Source organism: Rhinolophus ferrumequinum, chromosome 6, assembly GCF_004115265.2.
Source record: "Rhinolophus ferrumequinum isolate MPI-CBG mRhiFer1 chromosome 6, mRhiFer1_v1.p, whole genome shotgun sequence".
Lineage (NCBI taxonomy): Eukaryota > Metazoa > Chordata > Mammalia > Chiroptera > Rhinolophidae > Rhinolophus > Rhinolophus ferrumequinum.
In genome coordinates, this window is record NC_046289.1 from 26,605,092 (window position 1) to 26,630,990 (window position 25,899).

The 25,899-nt window shown below is 34.5% G+C and overlaps 1 protein-coding gene across 5 annotated transcripts in view; it reads right to left on the minus strand.

Annotated features, from left to right (window-relative positions):
• Positions 1-25,899, minus strand: part of PCNX1 (pecanex 1) — a 134,405-nt gene that overhangs the window by 73,993 nt on the left and 34,513 nt on the right. For 2 of the 5 annotated variants that reach the window (XM_033107017.1, XM_033107019.1), the window contains exons 2-7: positions 24,698-24,906; positions 21,278-21,383; positions 19,917-19,962; positions 19,021-19,110; positions 10,770-12,479; positions 4,091-4,223 (exon numbers count right to left, since the gene is read on the minus strand). In XM_033107017.1, coding sequence (XP_032962908.1) covers positions 4,091-4,223; positions 10,770-12,479; positions 19,021-19,110; positions 19,917-19,962; positions 21,278-21,383; positions 24,698-24,906 — 2,294 coding nt within the window. The remainder of the gene's footprint in view (positions 1-4,090; positions 4,224-10,769; positions 12,480-19,020; positions 19,111-19,916; positions 19,963-21,277; positions 21,384-24,697; positions 24,907-25,899) is intronic. The other 3 variants (XM_033107021.1, XM_033107020.1, XM_033107018.1) reach the window with 2 other exon arrangements.

Sequence of the window (25,899 nt, forward strand, 5' to 3'; positions counted from 1 at the left end):
TCTGGAACTATAGTGTCTGATACAGTAGCCAAATGTGATGATTTAAAGTAACTAAATTTTCAGTTCCTCAGTCCCTAGCTAAACTAGCTAATGTACTTCAAGTGCTCAATAGCCACTGATAGTAGCTAGTGACTACCAGAGCTGAAAGCCACCAGAGTGGGCAGAAGCTAGTAGTTAGTGTCAACCATACTGGACAGTGTAGACTATAGACCATTGCCACCATCACTACGTGATACACTCATTTTCTAGGCTTCTTTTAGAGCCAATGAAAGTATACACTCTCAGTAGAGCGTAGGAATGTAAGCAACACACGAAAAAAACAAGTCTACAAAATGTTGACTTGTCAATGCTTATTGGCATTGGTATATTTTTTAAGCCATAACCATAAAAGTATTCATTTATTAACTTCTTTTGAGTAGAACTTTTGGACAATACACATAAATCAATGGATGATCTTGAGAACTAATATAATCAAATATGTTTGTACCTTTCATACACATATAGGTTGGTGCAAAAATAACTGCGGTTAAAAAGGTTAAAAATAATTGCAAAAACCGCAATTACTTTTGCACCAACCTAATATAGTAAGTCTGTTATTCTTCCTCAGAAACTATCATAACTGATCCACAAACCTTACCAAAATGACCCAATTTCACAAGGGAAGAAATAATGTGTAAGTAGTTCAAATATTGTCCCTTCAGATGCAGAAGACAAAAGAATTTCATAGAGTATCTACTCAACACATTTTTCTATCAATTTTTTTTTCACCTCAAGTCATAAATAAAAATTGTGATATGGCAGTTGGGTGTATTATAATGTAAACATGTTTGAGAATACACTAATCTTCAACATATCCAAGAATATCCAAATATACAAAAAGGTTTTCAAAATACTAGGCAATACATAAAAGCTCCAGAAGAAAGAAACAAAGCAAATTAGCCCAAATCTATGTGGTTGTAAATAAATATCAAGTCTCTGAACACTGAACGCTAGTCATAAAATGTTTATGTTCCTTGAATTCCTGTTTCCAAAATCCTTCAACAACAAAAAGCCTGTCATTTTTTAAGAGATTGTTAGGAAATCTATTCCTAGAAGGTTGTACTCTACCTTAAGCTAATAATTGACAAGAATTAAGCTTTTCTAATAAATCAAAACTACCAGTTTGAAAAAAGTGGCAATTATTTTACAGCACAGCAAAAGGAAAGGTAGAAAGTTAGTCTATCATGAAATGCAATCTTACCAATTAAAATTTCCAATTCAAATGACAAAAAAATATAGTTGGTCTTGGACTTTCCTTACTCTGTACCACTTATTCAGTATTTCATGCATTCTGACTTACACTGGTAGTTATCTATGTGTCTCCCCAGCTAAAAAGTAAACTCTTTAAAGAGTCTGATCACATAATTCCTATTAATCTCCAGATTCCAAAGAACACTCAGAAGTGTCTTGAACACAGTACACAAACAGTGAATATTTGATGGATCCACTCCTGAGCTTAACAAAATGATCCCTATGAATTTCTAATCACAGACTCCCAGTTATTTCTATGACCTTATTTGATTACAGATCTTTCGATCTTACATTTTTTAAAATAAACCTAAGAATACACTAAAGCTTTTTTCCTTCCCCAAACTGTATTGATTTCTTTTCATTCAAGTTCATTAACTAGAGTTCTAAAAAGTATCACATTTAGGTTGATAAATATAAATATAGAACTCTTAATATTACTATAAAATTTTTAAATTTTCATCTGCTTTTATCTCTAGTAATTGGGAAGGACAAGGAAGGGCCTACAAAACCTACCTACAAGACTAACTTAATTAAAAAAAAATACCTTTAAAAATAGTTCTGAAACAGAATATTCTAACAAGCATAAAAATGTCATGCAAATTTTCTTTGGGAGGAAACTAATGATTTACTCTCAATCCTTGGAGACATGTATTTTACCAAGATGCTTTTTAGACTGTCAGTTACTTACCTATTCATTAAAGGTTAAAACAAGTTAGAAGACTTTACTTGCATTTATATAGCAATTGTAACTAAGGCATTATCACACCTACTCCATTTCTTTTTGACAAACTTTTCAAGTTGTGCGTGACCATGCCGTCCTGTATTTACATTAAGATGACATTATGTAACTCACTGAGAATTAACACCAATATACTTTCCCTGAATATTTCTGCAATGAAAAGGGTAGTTTTATTTGTGTTTTTCCTAATTCTTCACTGCTAAATTGGATCTTAGTTCATCCGTGATATGGTTAGCCTTTTTAACATTTAAGATTCATACAACCTTTATGTACTGGAAATATCCTGAAACCTCGACAAAATCTACATGCTAACTACTAGAAGACTACTTTCCAAAAATTCTAACGTAAGCCCTTTGCAAATAAATTTCACACCATATCCTCATTTGAATGGTGATTTAAAAACCTACAAAAACATGGCTACTGTTAGAACACAGTTCTTTATACTATTCCACCAGGCAGGGAGAAAAACTAATTTGTCTACATTTGTTTGGTGAGTAGGGTCTTAGCAGACTTATTTGTGGCAAAGAATGAAAGGATTTTTAAAGACTAAAAAGAGAAGATTAAAAAGAGGATTAAGAAATATCAACATATATTAGGAAATCAAAGACGTCTATGGCAAGTATTAGTCAAGGGGCAAAAGGTTTGAAAACAAAATAGAAAAAGTAAAATGAAATGCTGAGCTCTTTCTGCAGGTTGGGACTATCCCTCAAATAGATCAGCAGAAAAGTTACTTCAGGGAGCAAAGGACAAGCAGTAGAAAGGAAAGAGGAGAGGAGGGCTCATAAAAAGCAAAGGTGCCCAAGAAAGGTTTCTAGACCAAATGTCTCTTTTAATTGGTGCCTTCCCATTTTTATTTTAAATACTGATTTAACGAATTCATACTATTTTTTTACAGAAGTATGTATTACTGCAGGATTAACTAGGAATATGATTATGAAAATGAAGTTCCTGATTGTAATGCAAAATCCAGAAAATAATCAGGTGAAAATCCTAGAGGAATATAAAATAAAGAAATAAGGATTTTGCTACTCACAAGGACAAGATTTTAACAAGGGAAGGGGCTTATCTCTTCCAATCTACTATGCATTCAACAGCGGTTATTTCATCAAATGCTTTCCCTTTTGAATTTCAAATTAAAATGAAATAATTTGGATAGTGGTGCTTCTGGACACAAAGATTAATGAAAGAATACAGTATAACACGTGCACTGCTTAAGCAAGCACATATAACATCTTTTTGCCTATGTTTATATTCTTAAAGCACAAATCTTTTGAACAGATTTTTACATTTCTAATTCAAGATACAGACTCATTAGATTTGACACAACTTGAGAATAAAACACTAAAATTTTAATAAAAAGTTATTCCCAATATTATAAATATATGCTTTCTTAATTAGGTTACTGGAAAAAAATTAAAAGTTTTATTCAGTAACATATAGAAGTTGAGAAATACTACATAGATGTACATACAGGTGTGTGTGTGTGTGTGTGTTTGGCCATACTTTACCATAAATTAAAAATTTTAGTTTCGTGTCATTTACTAGGTCTGGTGATTATGAAATAAAGACACCAATTTTTAAGCAATGCAAAATAAAAAAATACATTTTAGTGAAATCAAATAAACTGGCTTAAAGCTGAGGTGAGTTATCTGTTATTCCTCAACAAGCTTACCACTCAGTCCATATGTGTTCATATTAAACGCTATCAAGACGATGGGGAAAGATGTTGCATTAATATTAGTAATTTGGAGTAGGAAAAAAATGAAAAGCTGACTTAAGGTCTTTATTTTACAGTTCTAAAATGACCCTGAAGTGAATTTTCAATTTAAAACTGGCTAAACCGATCTGATCATTCTGTTTACGTAGTGCAACAGGAGGCATGCACAATGCAATAGGCTCACGGTCACATGCAGAGAAAGCCCAAAGAGCTTAAAAGTACAGGAGGGAAACTGGAAGAAAAAGAAAAACAAAGCTACTTGAATGCTTCCTTGGGACCGACAGAACAGGTTAAAACATCTGCTACATGCATGCTAAGCTTGGTGGAATGTTAAGATACCGTACCTTAGGGGTGATCCGACGAGCAATGTAGGAGGGGTAGGGTTACTCCCTGCATTGTGCCGGCGCCGCACTGCCTGGCGCCTAAATGTGCTGCGTTCACGGCGAAATGACACCACCTCCTCGCTGGCCTGTGCTGCTGCATTAAGACAGACTTAGGTCAAACAGGAGCCTAGGTCAGAGGTGGAAAGAGCAGCTGAGCCTGTCTCTCCCTGGCTTCCCACCCTCGAAAGTCAAGGAAACTTGTCTAATGGAGCCAAATGGTTTTCATATATACACTGTTTATCATATCAATACAAAAAAGTATGAGTCCTTTATTTAAAGATAAGTGTTTCTTTAAAAATAATGTTTTTGATCTGTTATCTGGCCTCACCATCTTCTCTTCAACCTTAATTTCCTATGTTAAGATCTCTATTGTTTGAAACTTTTTTTCCAAGTCTCATTTATTTAGTCCCATATTCCGTATTCCTGCTTTAATTAAGTCAGCCTTAAAAGTGCAGTATTTGTTAGTTCCGCCCAGCGGGATGGAGCTTTAGTTTCTGACTCTCATGAGGACAGTAAAAGCAGCAATGACAGTGCCTCATTTCTGAAGCTGAGGAGTAGGTGGTGAGCTTACCTCCTACTTTCATGGGCCGGACTTTGGCAGCGTTGATGAAACCACTGACTGCCAGGTGGCACTAGTTTAGAGGTTCAATTCAAGGCAGCATGAACATCTCCTAACTGTGAAGTAGTTTGCTGCTATCAAACTTTACTCCAATCTATGGCCCCAGCAATGATCCCATCAACATTACCAAGCAAGTATCAGCAAAAAAGAAAGTACACAAACTCCTAACTTAATCCAAAAGCAATAAATTTAGTACAAACTAAAGCCAATATACAATGAGAAAAACCACAACATGGCTTAACAGAATTACTACATAAAATTTTACAGAACCATACTAATTGACTGATTTGAGCTTCCTAAACAAATGTTGTTTATCCATTTGAATTTAAAACAATTTCTTCCTAGTGATATAAATATTTTAAGAATCATATTTATTTTTAGAAAGGGCATTTTGAAACTAAATATGTATAAAGACAAAACAACTCAGTACAGACATTTTTTCCAAACACATGAAAATTCATTTTTTTCTTAAGTATGAAATGGATTACAAAATCAAGAATGTCATATTTAGATTTCAGTTCTATTGCAAGCTTTCTTGACATTTTAAAAGCGTTACTAATTCTCAAATCATTATTCTGCTTAGCAATAGCCATTTCCTTCAATTTGAATGTTGACTTTAATAAAATATTCTTCTAAATGTTTACATTTTATCCCCTCCCCAGACTATACCAGTAAATATTCTGTGTAATTAATCCATTGTGATTAGAAATTTATGGACTACCTCCAGAAAGCACAGGCTTCTCTGTCTTTAGGTACTGTTTTCTTTCATTGAAGTAATGACAAGCACAAAATTATTTCACCTATTTGGCAAGCTCCTGCCAGTAAGAAGTATAAGTCACAAATTACCTGACACTTACTTATATTACTTATTTCTTTTTTAGCTCACAGACTATAGCGACATTCTAAAGTTAGGCAGCTAAGTAAGAATTAGGCTTTGGATCCAAACCATAATTGACTCTGAGATAATATTTCTTTTTTTCTCCAATTGTTTATTGAGATATAATGAAGAGAGTCTTGACTTTCTAATCGTTTCTTTGTTAAAACTTCAAGAGACTGAATTACAATCATACGTAGTAAGTTTAAGAAGGAACTTCAGGTAATTCAGTTCTTTACTTTTGACATACTAATACAATCACTCAATTAAGTTTAAACACTGGGTGCCAAAGGTAATTCATGCACAAGGCAGAGATATCCTAAGACATCTCAGACTGTTGTGATCTGATCTATTCTTAAAGATCAAAAAGAAAACAGCCCACAAGACACACCTCTGACCTCAGAAGTTACTTCCCATTTATCTCAATGAGTTAAGGAAAATTCTATACATTCTACATTAATTATTTTAGTGCAACTATTTATTTTCATACAGTAGTATTAAAACAACAGACTATCAGTTTGTTTACTCTGGAAGGCACTAAAATACTTTCAGGATGGCTGGGATGCACAAAAGCAAAATTTGGTAAGGTAGGATGTAAGGGTTGTCCATATTCTACCTGAAAAATTGGACAGTTTGAGCACAAACATGTACAGAATAAGATGCCACTTAAAAACAATGTCAATTACACAGCTGATTGCTTAGTGAAAGGATTCATATGTAAAACGTTACATTAATGAAGAGAATATATTTGAAGTAACATATATCTGAAACGGGACACTTCCTTACAAATGATTAAAAGGCATCAGTGTCTTGTTTTCATAATAAATCTACAATTTACAAGGTACTTTTATGCATCTAAGCTCATTAGAATCTGATAGCTAACTGTGAGACAAGCCTAGAAGGGTAGTATTCCTGTTTTACAATTAAGGAAATTGAGGCACAGATTTAAAGGCTTGCCAGAGTATCCAGTTAGTAATTAGAGGTGTAACCTCTATTCAAGTGTAACCATTTGATTCCTTATCTAGAACTTCACTGCTGCCAGAAAAATAAATACTGTAATGTCTGTTCCTACCACACAAAATTGGGTATTAGGCTGGTTTGGGGAATTCTATATACAGACCCTTATTTGTCCATCAATAAAATACCTCTTTTCTTGATACTTTTTAAGAGAAGATAATTTTTCCAAGTAACTGAAGCATCTAAACCTGTTCACTACACTTAATGAACATTGTTCTCTGTGGTTTTATGTCGAAGCTTTCTTCTCGGTATAAACTAATAAACTCTTAATAAGTCGAGGTCAGTCACATACACATTTACTACTGTGTTATACCATAATACAGCATTAAGTTATGATACTATGATGGTCTTGATCACAATTAAAATTAAAAAGACAATTTGCTCCTGCACTGAATGCTCCCACACCATTGTGGTTTTTGCTTTGAGTTGTAGTTATTCCAGCTTCTCCTTTAGTGTTAACCGTGTTTTCTGCTGTCATTACTTTTGCCTCTACAAGCACCCTTCCCTGTCTACTAATTGGCTTCTTCTAACTTGTTATATTGACTGGGAGATTAGAAAATTATTTTATTGGAATGTAGAGGCCCTCTATTTAGTAATATACAAAGGATTCAATTTACATGTTCTATCTATGCAGTGGTCTTCATCTTTTCTTTCTAATGTTTAATGATATCTGGGTCCAAAATAACCAACCTCTATTTAAACGTATGGCATAAGCCCTCATAAATTATTTATCGAAAAAGATTTGACTTTTAGTTGAATAAAGTAATATACCCTTAACAAAAGATTACCTTTGGTTCCCAACATAAAAATATTATAATTGTATCCTATTTCATGCTTACAGAATAATGACCTAAACGTTACACTGAAAATGATTTTCTCAAACAGAAAAACAGGTTAAGAAATTTTTTTAAAAAATACAAAAAAATAATAGAGCAAATATAAACCTTTCCATTCTGGTTGTTCTTTATAATCTGTTGAATCATGCAGTAAGTAAATTTATATAACTCAAAAGAAAAATTATTTCAAAGTAATGCAGGCCAGAAAAACAGCACTTTTCTATCATACATAACTTGTCTGTGTCTTTTTATTCTTAAAAGATGTCAAACTATTAAAGATACACTTTACAATTACAAAAAAATATGCAAAACAAGAGATCAACAACAGAAAATGCCTTAGTTTCTATCTAAAACTTTTTTCCTGTCTAAGCTATTACAGAACATTATTGATGAAATCCAATTTTAACCAAAGTACTTAATTAATGGTGAGAAGTTCTATGAAAAGTTACTAGTTATGCGACTATTAAAAGAGAAGTTACACGACATAATGCTACCTAAATAAGATTAAAATTCATATTACTAGATTAGATTTATAGAAGTTTTTTTGTTGGTATAATGTAAAAAATTAGGAATTCGGATATTATGTTTATTTTTACTATTGTTGAGTTTCACAATGGCACAATTAGAATATCTCTAATTCATTCTATATTTCATCGTTTTCCTCTACTTTATGAACAGGACACATTTGAGTAGCATAATAAACTGCCCTATATAATAGAAACACCAGCACTATTAACATTTTCTATGTGCCAGACACTGTTCTAAGCATTTTACATTTACTAACTCCTTTAATCCTCACAACGACCCTATGAGATAGATACTGTTATCAACACAATGAAACATCAGGAAGCTGAGGCTTAAAGAAGGTAAGTAATTTTCCTAGAGCCATGACTACAGCTGAGCCCATCTCCTAACAAGGGTGTATGACTCCATGTCACTGTTACATTAACTCCCATTTTAGAGCATTTTATATTAGCACTTTAATAAAGTACACTTCCTAAATTCAATCCTTCTATAGTACCAACACCACTCAGCTTAGAAATAAAACAAAAAGAAATCGATGGAGAACTCATCAAAACCTCCCAATGTATTTGGATAAAATATATTTATGGTTTACGTATAGGCATATGAAAGGTCAAGCAGTACACTCTGTTTTGCTGACACAATTCAGAAGTATAGTATGTAAAGCAGACTAGATAGCCCAGAAAACTTTCCCCTAAATTGCCAAAAAGGACTGTTAACAGTAAGGCTAAAACAAATTTTTACCAAGTATCTGAGATGCTATGTAATTTTTAAATAATAAGAATCAAAACATCCCCTCCCACTACCTCTAATTTTCCAAAAAGCCCAAACGAACCCATAATATGATCAAAACCATCAAAACCACCAAATATAAATCCTCAACGCAGTTAAGCAGTTTAGTTTTCCTTGTATTTTTATTCTAAACACAATGAAGCTCAAATAAAAACAACCCCTACAATGCCTTCCTTTAGCAAAAAATGTTTAACAGCCCACAGACTGTTACATTTATTCTATCAAAATGCATGGAAATTTTTAGTTCAGTATTTGTTTTTTATTAACAATCAGTGATTTATGTGTTTGTTTTTTAAAAAGAACACAAATAAAACAATAGCTGGAATCTGGAAAAATAGAGCTCTTATTAGTCAAAGATCTGTACCGAAAAGTAATTAAGACCTTCCCTGTAAGTTTTCCTAAAAACAGAACACTTCACATTCCCTGTGAAAAGGAAATGACATTTTAAAAATACAAAGACATAAGAACTTACTACAGCTCTTGTATAAAATTTTTTAGTATTTACATTTCAACAATATGTAGAACAGCAGTATTTTTCTATCATAGCATGTACACTCTTAAATTTTATTTTACTGACAACTTTAAAAATTAAGTTGTATTTTAAAACCCAGTGGTTTGTTACATATCGTAAACATATCTGATATGATTTGTGTGAGAAATCACTGAAAGCATTTCAGAGCTTATAAAAAACAGAATGATATTCACGTCAAGACTCAAAAAGAATGTATTATATTGTCAGCAAATGGTTATAATCGTTTCAGATATAATTAGTTCTCAATATTTAAGTGTGATAGACTATTCTTCTAGATAGACTAGACTTCTTTCTTAGGTACTAAATACTGAAGATCATTCTTTTACATTCTCATTAAAAATTAATCTTTGTTAGAAACTATACCAAAAGACAACGAGAATATTTACCACAATATGGACTTCTGAAATTACAATTCTTTTAAAGAAAAAGCATGTTCCGTGTGTTTCAGAATGTGCAAACAAAAAAATTCAGCTTACATTTTAATAAGAGACTGAATGTTATTATACCAACAGACTAAAAGCTTTAAAACTAAATATATAAGCTTGAATAAAGGGAATGAAGATGGAAGATAAAAAAGTTACAGTGCTGGCAACAGAAAACTTCCTTCTTCTCCTCCTATTTAAGAACCAGATTCCATAATAACCAGAACAGAATAAACAAACTATTCTGAACAAGAGGAAATAGCAAGAAACAACTCTGAAATAAACATAATGGCCAAACATACTGATAATATAAGATCACCTATCAAATTTTGGACAATTTCCCATAAACCTGAAATAAATAAGCTATTATTTTAACCAAAGCACAATCACTATTATCACAGGAGCATCGTATATCCATTGATGGATACTAAACTGCATATAAACATCGATTTAATAAACCTTAAGAAAAGTGTGTAGTTACAGAAAAAAAAGTTGTTAATGCCTAAAACCTAAGTGAGCAGAAAATAAAACCAAAGAGACAGACCTCAAAGAGTTTTCAAAGTACATAGTAAGAGCTAACGTAATATTTAGGAAAATTTTATGTAACAGGTTGAGTGATCTCATTCTGAAAATTCAGTGCCACACAGTATGTAAGATTTGACTAAACATGGTTTGGTGCCCTAATAAAATTCTACATTTTGTTGTTGCTATTGCTGTACAAGGAAGGAAGAGGACCAATTTTTGTTATTCCTGGTAAAATATTAACAGGTGGCAACTGGCTTAGAAACAAGTGAATGCCATCAAGAACAAACTGATATATTCAAATACAACTGAAAAAATATTTCCTTGGTGTTCATACAAAAACCTCCAAGATAACCATCTCCTTCATGGAAGAAAGTCTATTTTAATAACATAGTAGAAGGGGGGATATTAACCCAAGGCATAGTTTAATGAGTAGTACTCTATAATCAGTAGTAGCAATAACTGCAGTGACTTGGGGGAAATCTCTTCCTGTAATTTACTCACCTCCACTGACTGCGTCTTGTTCTTCTTCACCTTCAGGAAAGGCAACCTGGCTTGGCAAGCTATTCCTAGATCGAGTGACTGTCTCTAGCTGGGAAGCCCGTCCCAATAAAGACAGCTCATCTAGCACCTCTCCCTCTTTGGCCTCGAGATCTGATTTTGAAGTGGTTAAGGGTTTTATACTTTCAGGTGCCGTGAGCCTGTTGGAGTCGTTCAAACACGCTACTGTGCCACTGTCCAGGCTCAAGACTCGCGCTCGAGTCTTGGCACTATTTGTGCTGGAAGTCCGACGTGTTGTCCGTTTTTTGCCAGTTCCTTCATGACCCAAATGAGATTTGTGTGTGTGCTCAGAGTCAGTGCCCCTCTCTTTAGGGACATGTTTGGTCTTTAGAGCACTGTATCTGCCCTCAGGAGACTGACACGAATGAGAAGTGGTGCTAGAAGAGCTATCACTGCTGAACTGGTGAGCAGACTGAACACTTGATGCTCTGCTCAAGTCACTTTGGTCACTAGAGTCTTCATCATGACAGAATATAGCGCTGTGTGGCTTGGTACCTGAAACACCTCGAAAGGAAACATAGTCCCTATGCCGACTGGAATCGAAACTACTGGCCCGTTTTTTCCCTGTCCGCCTCCTGCCTGACTTATGGGCAGAGGCTGTCCGGTGGATTAAGCTAGAGGACTTGGGTCGTACATCCCCTTCCTTTAGCTTCCCACCAATGTCTTTCCCAACTTCTGAGTCCACTGAAACAGCGGGCTTATCACTCTGTCCCTCTTTGTTTTCAGCAGTTTGCCCAAGTGGCCCGTTCCCCTGCGAAGTAAATTCATTTGCATGGGGATTTTTATTGGCTTCTTCAGATGCAGAGGTGCTGAGACCTCTCTGATTGTGCACGTCATCGGAGGTATGAGAACCCTTAGCCTCCTGAACCCCACTATTTGTACTCACTTCCAAGGCAGTCTTTTCACTACTAGTCCTTCTGTCACTAGTATAGCTACTCTTGTCGTCTGGGTTGGCACAGCCCTCTTTTTTCCTACCACTTTGCTTTCCCACCCTAGGAGACTCCTCATGCTCTGACAAGATGCTCTCGATGTGAGTGGAGCTGGTCTGTTCACTCTTATAGCTGCTGACAGTACTGTTCGTATCCCGGTCCGTCCCACTGCAGTAGCTCTCTGTTGACCCACTACTCCGTGTGCTTAGGCTCCTCAAGCTGTCCACGCTTTTGTCTGCTTTCAAAGGTTTGCTCTTCCCACTTTTTGTAGGTGGCTGAGAATTACTGTTTTTCAGCTCACCAATAAGCTGGAATTCCCCAGATAAACAAGAGTTTTCCACCAAGGATTCTTTGGATCCAGAATGAGGCTTGGAAGATTCTAACTCACTAACTGGATCTAACCCACGTCTTTGCTGATACAAAGGGAAGTCATTCAGGGAAGTATCTGGAAACGCCACAGCAGAGCTAGAAGTCCGCGGTACACCTCGCGGCCGGTGATCTTTCCTGTAAGAATGTGAATGTAAAGGAACAAGAGAAGCTACTTCTGTGTCACAGGCGCTGGACAGAGACTGATCGACATGGTGGTGGTGGCTGTGACTTGGCAGGCTCACTTTGTCATTACAGTCCCGTGGTACGTCCTGTCCACAAGAGGATAAGGAAGGCTGAATGGAGATGAAGGAATCATTGGAGACCAGACGGAAGAGCTTCCGATCAGTTGCCAAATCTGTTTCAAACACATATTTGGAAATGTTAACACAAATCTCTGATCTGCTTTTTTACCATTTTTTTGTTTTGTTTTGTTTTGTTTTTACCGTTTAACAATGGAAAGAATTCGCAGCATATTCACAGCAGTAAATTAAGTATAAACAATTTCTCAAGCAGTTCACTGACAGTTGGCTAGTCATTCCAAAGAGCTGGTTTCTATTTCACAGGTGCACAAAGAAAGCATTCTACTGATTAGAATGAACCAATAGCCTCAGAAAAGGTTCTGTAGACTAGCAATAGATCAAGAAGCAACAAAGGACCTTGAATTTTTATGTTAATTTTTATTTAAAATGGACCTGGATTTTTATGTGAGTTCTATCTCTAACTTACTATCGGGGTAACCTTCGGTTATCTTTCTAAGTCTGTTTTCTTCTGTGTAAAATGCAGTGTCAGTGCAGTATCGAGTAGCACCATGGAATAACTGAGTTATAGCACACATTGTTTAGCATAGTGCCTGACAAATTAATGGTCACTATCATTATTTTACCTCACTAGCACAATACAAAAATCTTTTTGAAAAACTAAAGATTATTTTACAAATCAACAAAACCCTAGAGTCATCAGAAACAGGAAAAAAAAAATTTCAAAAGGTTAACCAATGCCTAAACAAGGTATGACATAATGATATAAGATAGCTTGATGTTCATAATGATTGAAAAGATTAAAACAATAATTATGAGGCAAAATACTGCATTTTCTTGTGTCATTGTTGATACAACAATTACAAAATGCCTCGTGAAAAAAAATACATATCCCCTTATACCTATCTGTAAGACTATACCTTTAACCCTCCATTAGGGCAGTGATTTTAGGGCAGTGACTTGAGTTACCATATATACTATGTATGTAGATATAAATAAATCCATCTACCCACCTACATACATTGTAATTTATCTTGAAATATAGCTTAACAACCAAACAACACAACAGCTGATTTTTACACACTTTTTGATGGACAAGGATGGTTGAATCTGCTGTTAGTTCAATAAAAAGAAAAATTATTCTTATTTGTCATAACTGCATGGAAAAAATACAATAATAGATTCTGTAGTTAAGTCAGACTCTTCCCAGTAGAATCTCAACAAAAGCATACATTTCGCACTAAGATAAACATATAATAAGAATCAATTAGAAATGTTTATATACTTTTTAAAAAATCTAAATCTAGATTAGATCTAAATAATTAAAAACTTAGAGAGACAGTCTCTAGAATGTACCATATAAATTGTGATTTACAAATGACCTATTAGGCTTTATCTTATGTTTTAAAGTCTTCAAGATAAGTAAAATCTATGTTATTATTTGTCCAAAACAGCTGTCACTATGCTTGGATTCTTACATTCTCTAAATTCCAAAATTTAAAAGTTAGTACTGTATTTACTTTTTTATAGTATTTCTAAAAACTCTCAATATATCTCTAATAAGCAACTACAGACTGGTGTGATATTCACATTTCAAGGTTATGAATTTTATAGAATTAAAAACTTAACTGAACAAGTAGCTGAAAATCACTAATTCTAATACGCAAAAGATGTTTTTAAAAAATGCTAACGATCAAACCAACTCCCTTCTAAGACATTAATAAAACAGAAATTTAAATTTTTTATTTTAAAAAACACAGCCAAACTTACTTTAATACATGCATACTTTTTTCAATGTTGCTAAATAAGTGTACCATCATAAAAAGTTTAACTTCAAGTGGTTTCAGGAAATGTTTAATATGCTTTCTTAGGCATTTTTCTTACTGGTAGTAATGTATAATGTAATCAAAGGAAAGCTCAAATCAATACAGAGAGATACTATTTTTCATATAATTCAATTTTTTTTCAGTGGTTTACTAGTGGTGTTGAAGATAAGAAAGGCATGTTCACATACTGCTCACAGTGGTGCAAACTGGTTAACCTTCTGTAAAGCAATCTGGCAACATGGCCAAAAGCCGTTCAAAAATACAGTCACCACAAGCAGTATTCTATTTCTAGAAATTGCTGTTGAAGGATAAAATCAGATATGTATATACGGTTTTATCAAAAAAAAGTTCTTCTCCGGTTGTTATAAAACTTCTTAAAACACAGAGTATAAAAATCTCCAATAAAAAAACAGTGAATAAATTATGATGTCTATTAATAACATCAGGCAGGCTCTAAAACTGTTTTCAAAGATTATGTAATAATGAGAAAATACTTAAGTGAAAAAGATGGCACTATATAAAATGTATTCCAATCTGTAAGAATTAAAAAGAATACTAGAGTATATGTGGATATGTTTGTAGGAATGTTAAAAGTAATACACTATATTTAGCCATAAAAGGAATAAAGTCCTAATACATGCAACAACATGCCAAGTGAAAGAAGCCAGACACAAAAAGCCATAGTATATAACTCCAGTTATATAGAATGTCCAAAATAGGTAAATACATAGAGATAGAAAACAGATTATTGGTTGCTAGGGGCTGGGTAAAGAAAGAAATGGGGAACATAACGGGTCTGAGTTTCTTTTTGGGGTAATGAAAATGTTCTGGAAATGGATAGTGGTGATGGGCGCATAACCTTGTGAATATACTAAAAACCACTGAATTGTACACTTTAGAAGGGTGAATTTTATGATATGTGAATTATATAACAATGAAAAAATTTTTTAAAAGTGATACACCAAAAATATACTAATAACGGTTTTCTCAGTGGCAGAAGTATGAATTATTTTCTTCATACTTAACTGTATTTTCTAAAATTAACATATATTACTTTTATAAACAAAAATCATATTTTCCTCCTCTTCTGGATAGTTCCTAACAATGATAAAAAACAAGCTGTTATTTCTCCTACATATTCTTACAAAATCCAAATCTCTCCTTTATCCCCACCATTTTCCCTACTCTCACCTTACATCTCTGATCCCCTTTACATAAATTCACCAAAAGAATAGTCTATACTCGCTTTCAATTCTCCTCTAATTCTGTCTTACACGTATTCTAATCCCACTCCAGTAAGATGCTTATCAAAGTCACAACCAACCTCTAAAGTGTTTACTCCAGTGGTCAAGTCTCAGCCTCCTATCTCTTGACCTATCAGCAAGAGTTGACAAAACTGACCGTGATCACTCCCTTTCAAACACCGGCTACCACCCTCTTGGTTTTCCTTCTGCCTCACCAGTTGTTACACTCTGTCTCCTGGACTTATTTTATTAAACTGGAGTGGCTCAGACCTCAATCCTTGGAACTTTTCATTTTTCCATCTACATTCTCTTTTGTGTAGAAAACTCATCCATTTTTCTGGCTCCATGATAACTAAAGTTCACTACATCTCCTACCAAGCCCAGTACTCATATAGGGATGGGCTAAAGTTCTGATCTTGAGTAGGGAAGACACAAGTCAGTTTGGAAAAGGGAACTGTCGATATTGCTTCTTAGAAGTGAAAAAGGGGAGCACACAGCCCCACGAGCTCAGTTTTCTACCAATTATCCTGAATCATGTTGATAAAACCAATGCCAGCTAATTAACTGCTAACCAACTAACCAAAGGTCACTGTCATATAAATCCAAACCAGCCAGAGAACCAGAAGAGCTCCAACTGACATTTAAACCCGAATGAACAATTGCCACTAGGTGGTGCCAAACCATAGCCAAGATAACACAGATTTGGATCAGGGATCCAGGCCATCTAAACTCCAAGCCGGCAAACCATGTAGGCTCGCCCTGTTAGTTTAACTTTATAACGCAACCTCACAGCTAACGTGACTGAATTTTTTTCCCCCATTTATACACTGAAAACTCGTAAATTCAGAACCTCTACCCAAACTTCTTACCTGAAATCCAGACCTAATTTCTACTAATCATTCCTGCTTCGAGGTGTACAGCATCTTGTACCTGATATGCCGCAAACTGAGCTCCCTCTCCTACTCTCCTCCTCCCTGCTCTCCCTCGCCCTAAATCTGCTGCTTCTCAGTCTTCCCCCCTTTCAGTTAACAGGGATTTCATTTTCCTCACTGTTTACCCCAAAAACCTTAAGTCATCCACGACTACTGTTTCTCACACGATATATTCAAATCCATCAACATCAACATATCCTCTCAGTATCTTCTATACACACTGTCAGACTACCCTAATCTGTATCCTGGATTACTGCAATAGTCTGCCTACTGAGCTCCCTGCTTCAGCTTTGCGCCTTTTAATATACTCTCAACATAGGAGTCAAGTGATTCTGCTAAAATATAACAGTTCATGACACTCTTCTGCTCAAAATCTTCAGCAGTTTCTCATCTCACTGGAAATTAAAACCAAAATCTTTAAAATGGCTTACAAAACTATCATTTGTCTCCTCATTTACTCCACACCAGCCACACTACTTCTCAAACCTGACAGGCCTGTTCCTACTTTAGGACTTTTGCCCATGCTGTTATCTCTGCCTGGAGGGAGCCCCCGGAACCCTCCAATATCCCGATAGCTTATTCCTTCACCTCCTTTAGATCTTTGCTCTCAACAAGGCTTTCCCTTGACCACTCTATTTAAACTTAGAATTCCCCAGCCCCACCACTCTATATCCTGTTTATTACCAGATATAGATTTGATTTATACTGGTATAATTCCATAATAATAGAATGGAAGCCACATAAGGACAGAAATTTGTATCTGTTCACTGATTTATTTCCAGTACTTGAAAGGTGCTTAGCACATAATGAGTACTAAATACTATCTGTTAAATGTTAACTATGAGGAAAAATGTTACCTGATAAAAGCAAATTATAAAACTATATGAAAATAGCATAGTGCAGCATTAAAAGCATAATTCAAAACTGGATTTCAGTTATAGGACTGCCACTTTGTAGCTATGTGACTTCGGGCAAGTTTCTTATAACTTCTCTCTAAGCCATACATTCATCTGTAAAGTGAGAATAATAATAGTATTAACATCAAATGTTTACAGCAAAGATTAACTGGGTGAATGTGTATAAAATGCTTAAAAGAAGACCTACACCAGGCCTTGACAAACTAAGGCCCACGGAGCCAAATCGACCATCTGCCTGTTTCTGTAAATAAAGTTTTAGTGTAACACAGCCATGCCCACTCATGTATGTGTTATTTATGGTCTCTTTCTACAACAGCAGAGCTGAGTACGTAGTTGCAAGAGAGATCATATGGCCTACAAAGCTACTGACCATTTATAGAAAAAGTGTACTAACCCCTAACCTACACCGTAGCGTGCACTCAATGGATGTTAGACATAATTCTCCATGTCAACACGTATCTGCCAGGGTAGGTTCATGTGTATATAATTCCTAATCTGCCACACTACAAAATTCTTACCTGTACATGGTACTTTCCAGATGTACAATATATCTGGAAACCCTAAACATAATGGTACTAGCCCGTCTAAGATCATTACCTATTTTTTGAGACATTTGGATAATTATATGTTACAGAAAAGGATACTATAATTCTCAAACTGATCACTCACCTTTACTTTTTATAAGAAAATAGTTTCCATATCATACAGTGTGTTTAGGAGTATTTTTTTAGTGGAGAGGGACCGGTTGGCAGTGGTAGTCCACAAAAGCAAATAAACAATGGTGGGGTACTACAATTCAAAAAAGGCAGAGTTACAGTGATCAACTTAAAATTCCAAGTATCAGTAACAAAAAATACTTGTAAGAATTGGACTTGGGTAAAATATTAAATTAATGGAAAAATGGCATAATTTAGTGATCTATTTGTATTTTCATAAATAAGTACAGGGAATTTATTGGCCGGCCTGCCTACCAAACATCACCCATAGGCTAATAAAAACAAAAGGCTGGGAATAGGGAGACAATTTTTGTCTCACTGATTACATAACATGGGATAATCTCCACTTGAAAATGGGGATAACATACCCATCTATTCATGTTTGAAAATTAAAAATCAAATGTGAAAATATGGCACTTCTTAAAAAAAAAAAAAACTCCAAGAAAATCCAAAATACTCATTTATAATGGAGTTGGATCAAAGGGAAAAAAGAATCATTGAAAGCCACTATTTGTTAAAAATTTGCTACAGGAGGCACCATGTTGGAGGCAGACATACAGTTTCTCAGAAACTCCAACAGCAAGTTATTTTCTGTTAAATAAACATATTGTTGGGCAAGATAGGAAGCAGTTGCATTTAGAGCTCATACTGGATGGAAAATAACAGTTTTACATACCAGGTTATCACTAAGCTAGGCAGAATGCTCTGACCAACTACATAAATAGCAGATTCTTATCTCCCGTGTCATACTCACTCTGGAACATATGCTCATAAAAGTTTTCTCTCCACATTAATTTGGCAGAACGTGTATAATTGAATTCCAAAAACATCAAAGTACTTGTAACACTGTTATTGTTATCCTAGTAAATAATTTTATTTTAATATTTCTTAAAAATACCATATTAAATTATTATGAACTTCTGCCAAAATGTAAGCAGTGTATTCTACAAACTTACCCTGGTCAACACAATATACAATGTCGCTGTGAAGTATAATGTTCTTACCTTGTTCTTCACTTCCTTCCTTACAAAGACTAGAGCTCTGGCCCAGGCTTAAGCTGATATCATCAGAAGTCTTAGCAGTGTCTGTATCTCCTACAAAGTTAAAAGAAACACGTGAAGACATTATATTAAAAGTAAAGGCTAACAAGGCTAACAGGGATATCAAGGAGTATAGTAGGTATCTACTATACTGGTTTACTATAGACTACATCTACTCAAGCAGTTTTTATATATCAAGGGTTATAATAATGGAAGATGCATTGAACTAATAGGAAGCATCACAGACTATCAGATCACATAATTATTTTCATAGCGCTATAAACCAAATAATATGGAAAGCTTCATACTGTTAGCTAATAAAATTACTTCTTTAAAAAGCCATTTTTAAAAATAAATGGAAATTATGTAGTAACTTGAGACAACATAAATTTCCTTCCCAGGGCAAATTAGTAAGCTAAAAAATTATAGGGTAAAAATAATATGAATTTATCTAAAATAGATATACAGAATAAAAGGTATATATAAGATGTACAGAAAAACACTTTTCCTTTTTTTAGTGTCTCATTTGCACCAATTTAACAGTCTCACAATAAATTACTCAGTTTTCCACAAACCTCATCAAAACCCATGAAAGTATTTTCCTTCAAGGAAGTTTCTTACAGATTAAAATTTACAATTTATGCAATGTAATTCAAATGGTCAAATACATTTGTGAAATTTTGATGATGAAAAGGGGACACAATTTAAATCCAGTAATACAAGATACATGATTTTTATCTACAAAAAAATTTCAAGAATGATTTTTCACTACATGTGAATAAACAGTACTCAGTTATCTTTATTACAACCAAAAATGAAATGGAAAGTCATAGTCAACTTTCAAGTTAGATCATGTCTACCTTTAATAGTTGCTGCTGTTCCAAGACGAGAGGAACCAGATCCAATCTGAAAACATGACATGAATTAAGTAAAACTAATTAAAATACTAGCTATGTCATTATCAATGTACACTAGCAAGACAATCAAACAAGGTTATATTATCCAAACATGTTATCAGTCACTTTTATCAACATTTAAACATACCCTTTAGGCATTTTACATCTGAGCCAGCCATACAAGCTGTCTGCTGTAGCACATACTGTGAATATTTTACAGGTGTGCTGGGACACTGAATCATTGCATATCTCTGCATGCTCAGGATTGATGGAGCCCCCAGGGTGGGATTCCTCCAACCTCAAACAATCTATGTCATATAATAATTATCATTTTTTTCATATTGCATTTATATGTTCAAGTTGTACACAAAAGCAAATTAGGTATTGAGTCTATCTGAAATAAATTTAGACTCATCAGGTCAAATAAAGGAAAGGTTTGGAGGACAAAACAATATATGCCACAAAGAGCAACCTAAATCTTCAACTGTCAAATTGTTAATGAATCAGTTCCAGACAAAAGAGTACTTCTTTGTAGATTGCTATAACACATTTAGAAAGAATTAAAAACCAAGGCATCCACGAAAAATGAATTTTTAGCATAAACCATATAAACGGAAAACTAAAATCTACCGAATTTTTAGTGCTTATATTAAAAATGTATAACACTTCCCTAAAACTTCACAATCATCATTTATTATATTATTATAAAAATGATATAAACAAATACTACAAATTCCATGAATACATTAAGGAAACAAAACATAACATGTAACTCAACAAGTCTTAGTAACTCTTTCTATAATCTATTTTCAAGGGATTCAAAAAGAAAACAGTCAAATTTAATATCTAAGAATAAAATTAAGAACATTCAAATAATACTTTGTGTTTTATCATCAATTAATTTAATTAATTTCATTAATTCAATTAATTTAATTAACTTAATAATTAAATGCATACATATATATGTAAAAATCCACTGAGTTGTACGTACACTTAAAATATGTGTACTATGCTGCATAAAAAAAGTAAGTAAAAATAAGCATACATGAACAGGTTAAAACTACTAATAAACTTTTGATGTAACCAATAAAAAAATGAGTTTTGCAATATTTTTAACTGTTTATTAAGCTGCATGCTCAGCAAAAATATACTTAATGTGAAAACTCAGTTAAAAATAAGAATGTTAATAAAAGATATTAATAAACAATCTAAAAACTAATAATTAGCCAGATAAACCCAAACACCAACTATTACAGATAGGAGAATTCCTGAGAGTACCATCAACAGGAGGGGAAAAGGCAAAATAAAATCACACAGGTTCCTACCTGATTGCTTGGATCTAGGCCAGCATAAGAATTTCTTGAACTGCAACCAACTGGTGGTGTGGCCTCTCGAATGAACTCAGACATTTCAATCCCTCCACCAGGATCACTGTGGAAAAAAACAAGAAAGAGAGTACCTGCCATTATTCTGCCATCAACAGGTTTCATTTTATCTTTAAAAAAAAAAACTAAAAAAAAAAAACTAAGAGGTTCTGATAGAGTGAATAACCAGAAAACTGATCATTCTTCATTTGTAAGTCTAACTATAACTATTTTATAAGCACATCACTACTTGAAAATATTTAATTAAAACATTAAACGATTTGCTTTTGTTTCCTAACAGCAGAGAAATTGGTCATTGTAAACACAGAAAGTAATCAGCTCTTATTACCATTTTCCAAGAGTTGTGGGACTGGGTTACGTGACACAATGGTGAACATGCAAGAGAACAGTCGTCCTGGTCAAGCTATTTGTACCTGTATTTTTTAAGTTAACAACATTTAATGGGGATACTGACTCGTTTACAGAACTGAAAACATAGGATTTTAGATCTGTGTGTATGAGTCAGAAGCTTAAGTTAAAAAAGGACAATGATGCTCACTACATAGGAACAACAGGCATTAGACAAGAGACAAGTACTAGGTTCAAAGAACTGAGGAAGTCCACATACAGTACTTAAAGATAATGGGATCCCCAAAATAAGGAAGAAAAAAATCACACCAAATTTCAAAAAAACTTATTAAGTTTTAAAATAAAGTTCCTTAGGAACACAACTTTTAAAACAACTTAGACCTAAAAGTTATCATAATCCTTTTTTTTGCCCAAAGTTTTTTACTCGTTCTATCTGGTATATACAAAGTAATACTCAATAAACTTTTTAGCTATTATTATCAAGGACAAAAGCTCCAGTATATATGCTAGGTATTATAGTAGATGTGAACTATCTTGCCATCCCGGATCTAATTCAACCTCCTGGTTAACAAAAAAAAACAAAAAACAAACAAACAAACAAAAAACAACCCAAAATTCTTCTGGTGAACCGCCCCATCCAAACTCTCATACGGTTTTGGGTGAAGTTGACCCAATCCTCAAGTTTAGGGGAGAGCTCTATTGGCCAAAGTCAATCAGCATCTCCCATTCTCTTGGTCGCAGAGCTTAGTTCTAGAATAAGCACATTACTGAACTCAGGCTAGCATGAATCTGGCCAGAAGTGTTCTATTGTAGAGAGAGGAAATTTCTCTGTAATGCTGAGAAGACATACGGCCTGTAGCTGCTGCAGCCATTTCACCACCACAAGGGGAAAGCCTGTCTAAGAAGCCAATGAGAAGGTAAGAGCACAGCCTGGTGAAGGGAAGCAGGACCATAAAGTGACTGAAACTATGTCTTGTCACATTTGAAGACATATCTCACAGACAGACTTTCCAGTAATGTGAGCCATAAATTCCCTTAGCCTGTTTGGGTGGGGTATTCTGACAACTGCACAAAAGATATAGGCAAAAAACAATTATCTGACAAGTATGGATACCTTTCATTTAAGTATTTATCACTATAGCTATTTGAATTCTAGTGTGTTTTTATTAATGGTCTTATAACTACCGTGTCTCTGTTAATGGGTTCCTAACTCCAGGCCCCTGACTACTCACTAAGGAAAATTAGCTTTCTAATTTGCTACCCATTTATAAAAATAAAACACTGGCACTCAGTCACAAATTTGATGGCTAATTCAGCATACAAATGTGCATGTGTGAGAAAAGTGGAACATGCTCAGGTTTCTTAGTTGTTTGGTGTTAACTCATACAAGATATACAGGCCACAATGAGAAATATTTTTGTAATTTGGCAAAATCTTAAGGGCGTATATGAAGGCAGCCATCACCACACTGAATCAGAGATGAGTAATAAACAGCAACATCACTGCTCTCTCCATTGGGATACATTCTCCAAGTCAGATTCCATGGAAATCAGAAGATGGAGAGCAAGGTAAAGGTTACGGAATAAAATATTCAATACCAGAAAAAGGAAAGAGAGCTCTCATCTTGCCTAGTTTGTGTACATCAGCTTTATTGATATATAATTCATATACCATCCATTTAAACTGTGCAATTCAACAGTCTTTAGTATGTTCACAAAGTTGTACAACCATCACCACAGTTAATTTTAGAATATTTTTATCACCTCAAAAACAAACCCCTTTAGCTATTACTACCCACCCCACCCCCGGCACTGCCATCCCCGCCCCCACCCTAAGTAGCCACTAATCTACTTTGTCTCTATAGATTTGCCTATTCTGGATGTTTCATATAAACTGAATCATAATATGTGGTCATTTCTGACTGGCTTCTTTCACTTAGCATAATGTTTTCAAGGTTCACCCATGTTGTAGCATGTGTCCGTACTTTATACCTATTTATGGCCCAATAATATTCCATTGAATGGACAGAATACATTTTATTTATCCATTCATCAGATGACAGATAATATTGCCTAGGCTTATGTATTACTTCTGATAACAAGTCCAAATGATTACAGTCTGAACGTAAAATTATTAATAAGAAATAAAGACCAATATTTACTTAGTACTTATTACATTACAGTCATAGGAACATGTACTTTATTTGCATTTTCTCATGAAATATTCCCTTAAAAACTTAGATACTAATACTACTATCCTTGTTTTACAGATGAAAAACTAAAAAGCAAAAGGTGTAAAAACTTGCCATACGTTTCAGAGGAATAAGCAACATAAACTGGGACATGTTTATGTAAGACAGTGTGACTCAGTAAACCACACTGAGTCATTGGTATAGAGTTCAGGTGAGAAGGGAGGATAAAAATACTACTCAGTGCTCTGTAAGGTGTTATCACATCTGTTCTTTTTTCCCCACACACCTGACTGTAGGTGAGACAAGATTTGAACCCCGAGTCTGTACAGCTCTAAAGCTCACAGTCTAAGACACCATTACTGCCTTTCAACAAATAGGCACTGAAGTTCTCTTTCCAGCTCCAAATCCCAAACAAACACCATTATCTGGAGCAGAGTTCCCTGACCTCAGCACTACTAACATTGTGGCCCACGTAATTCTTGACTGTGGGGTGCCACTCCATGCACAGCAGCATCCCTGACCTCTGCCCACTCATTGGTTTTGGTCTCTGGTGTGAATAATTATTATACAATTGTAACTATGATTGTTCCAACATGTTATTTAGTAGTAAGGCCAAGAATATTGATTTAATCCCCCCAGATATGCCAGGGAGCTTTGCAGTGGTCTAATGTGACAATCTATACTTGTCATTGTATCTACAGGGCTAAGACCCATCACTGCCTTAAAACTAAACAAACAGAACAGGTACGACACAATAATCACATCACTGTATACATGCATGATCGACATCATTACAAACTGAGTGACATGGGTTTCCATACCTCGGTCCGTTGCTGTCTTTTCTCCTAGTTGAACAGTTGCCTTGCTCAGCTTTGGCTCGCTGATCTGTGAACTCATTTGCATTCCTATCTACAACTTCTCCAGCATCAAGTGCTCTGTGAAGTCGATAGTTGATCATTTTCAGAACAATGAAAACAGCAGCTATCACTGGACAATAAACTGCTACTATAATCATGGAAGAAGGAAGGGCCTTAAAGAGAAAGAAAATAAAAGGCAGCATTTTAAAATATTTTATATTTCATTCAATTAATCTGCAACTAGAATAAACATACAGTCACACACAAAGTAACAATTATGTTACAGCACTAAGTTGCAAAAGTATAAGACAGCACTGCCCAGTACAGTAGCCACTAGATATATGAGGCTATTGAGCACTTGAAATGTGGTTAGTCTGACCTGAGTTGCGCACTGTAAGTAAAATAACACTGGATTTTGAAGACTCACTATGAAAAAGAATGTAAAAGATCTCAGTAATTTTTACATTAATTACATGTTGAAATAACATTTATAGTACTGCTAAATAAAACATTAAAATGTCAACTGTTTATTTTTACTTATTTTTAATGCAGCTACTAGAAAAATTTAAATTACATATATGGCTCACATTACATTTCCATTGGACAACGCTGGCATAAAGTCCATGCCAAAAAGCTCATAATACAATTGGAGAATTAAGGTATCACATTACATAATACGTGAATAAAACAGGGTTGTGATCCAAATATATATAATCCCTGTTTATGTGTTCTCTGTAACTTTTAGGATAGAACATTCTCTATGTTCTAGAAAATTACAAGTTAAAACTGTCATGAGAATAACCTTAGAATTGTGACTGCAAAAGCAGATTAAGACATGGAAGACAGGCAAAATCCAAGTATGTTTTATTTTAAAATATACTTAACACTTAAAATAGTCAGAAATTATAGACATAAAAAAAATAAAATACAGAACAGAATCAAGTAATAATAGATTAACTGCAATATGTCAGAAGCATCCTGGGTGCAGGGACTGCAGAGCCATCATATTTGAGGATTCAGTGATACAGGCTTGAGTCCAGGGGTGGCAGGCTTAGAGACCACCCAACTTGGAAGGCCTGGCCTGAGTCACTGCTGACAAAGACTATAAAACTAGGCTCAACTTATGCTCACGTTCACAAGAAAAAGAATTACTCTGGAAGTCTGTA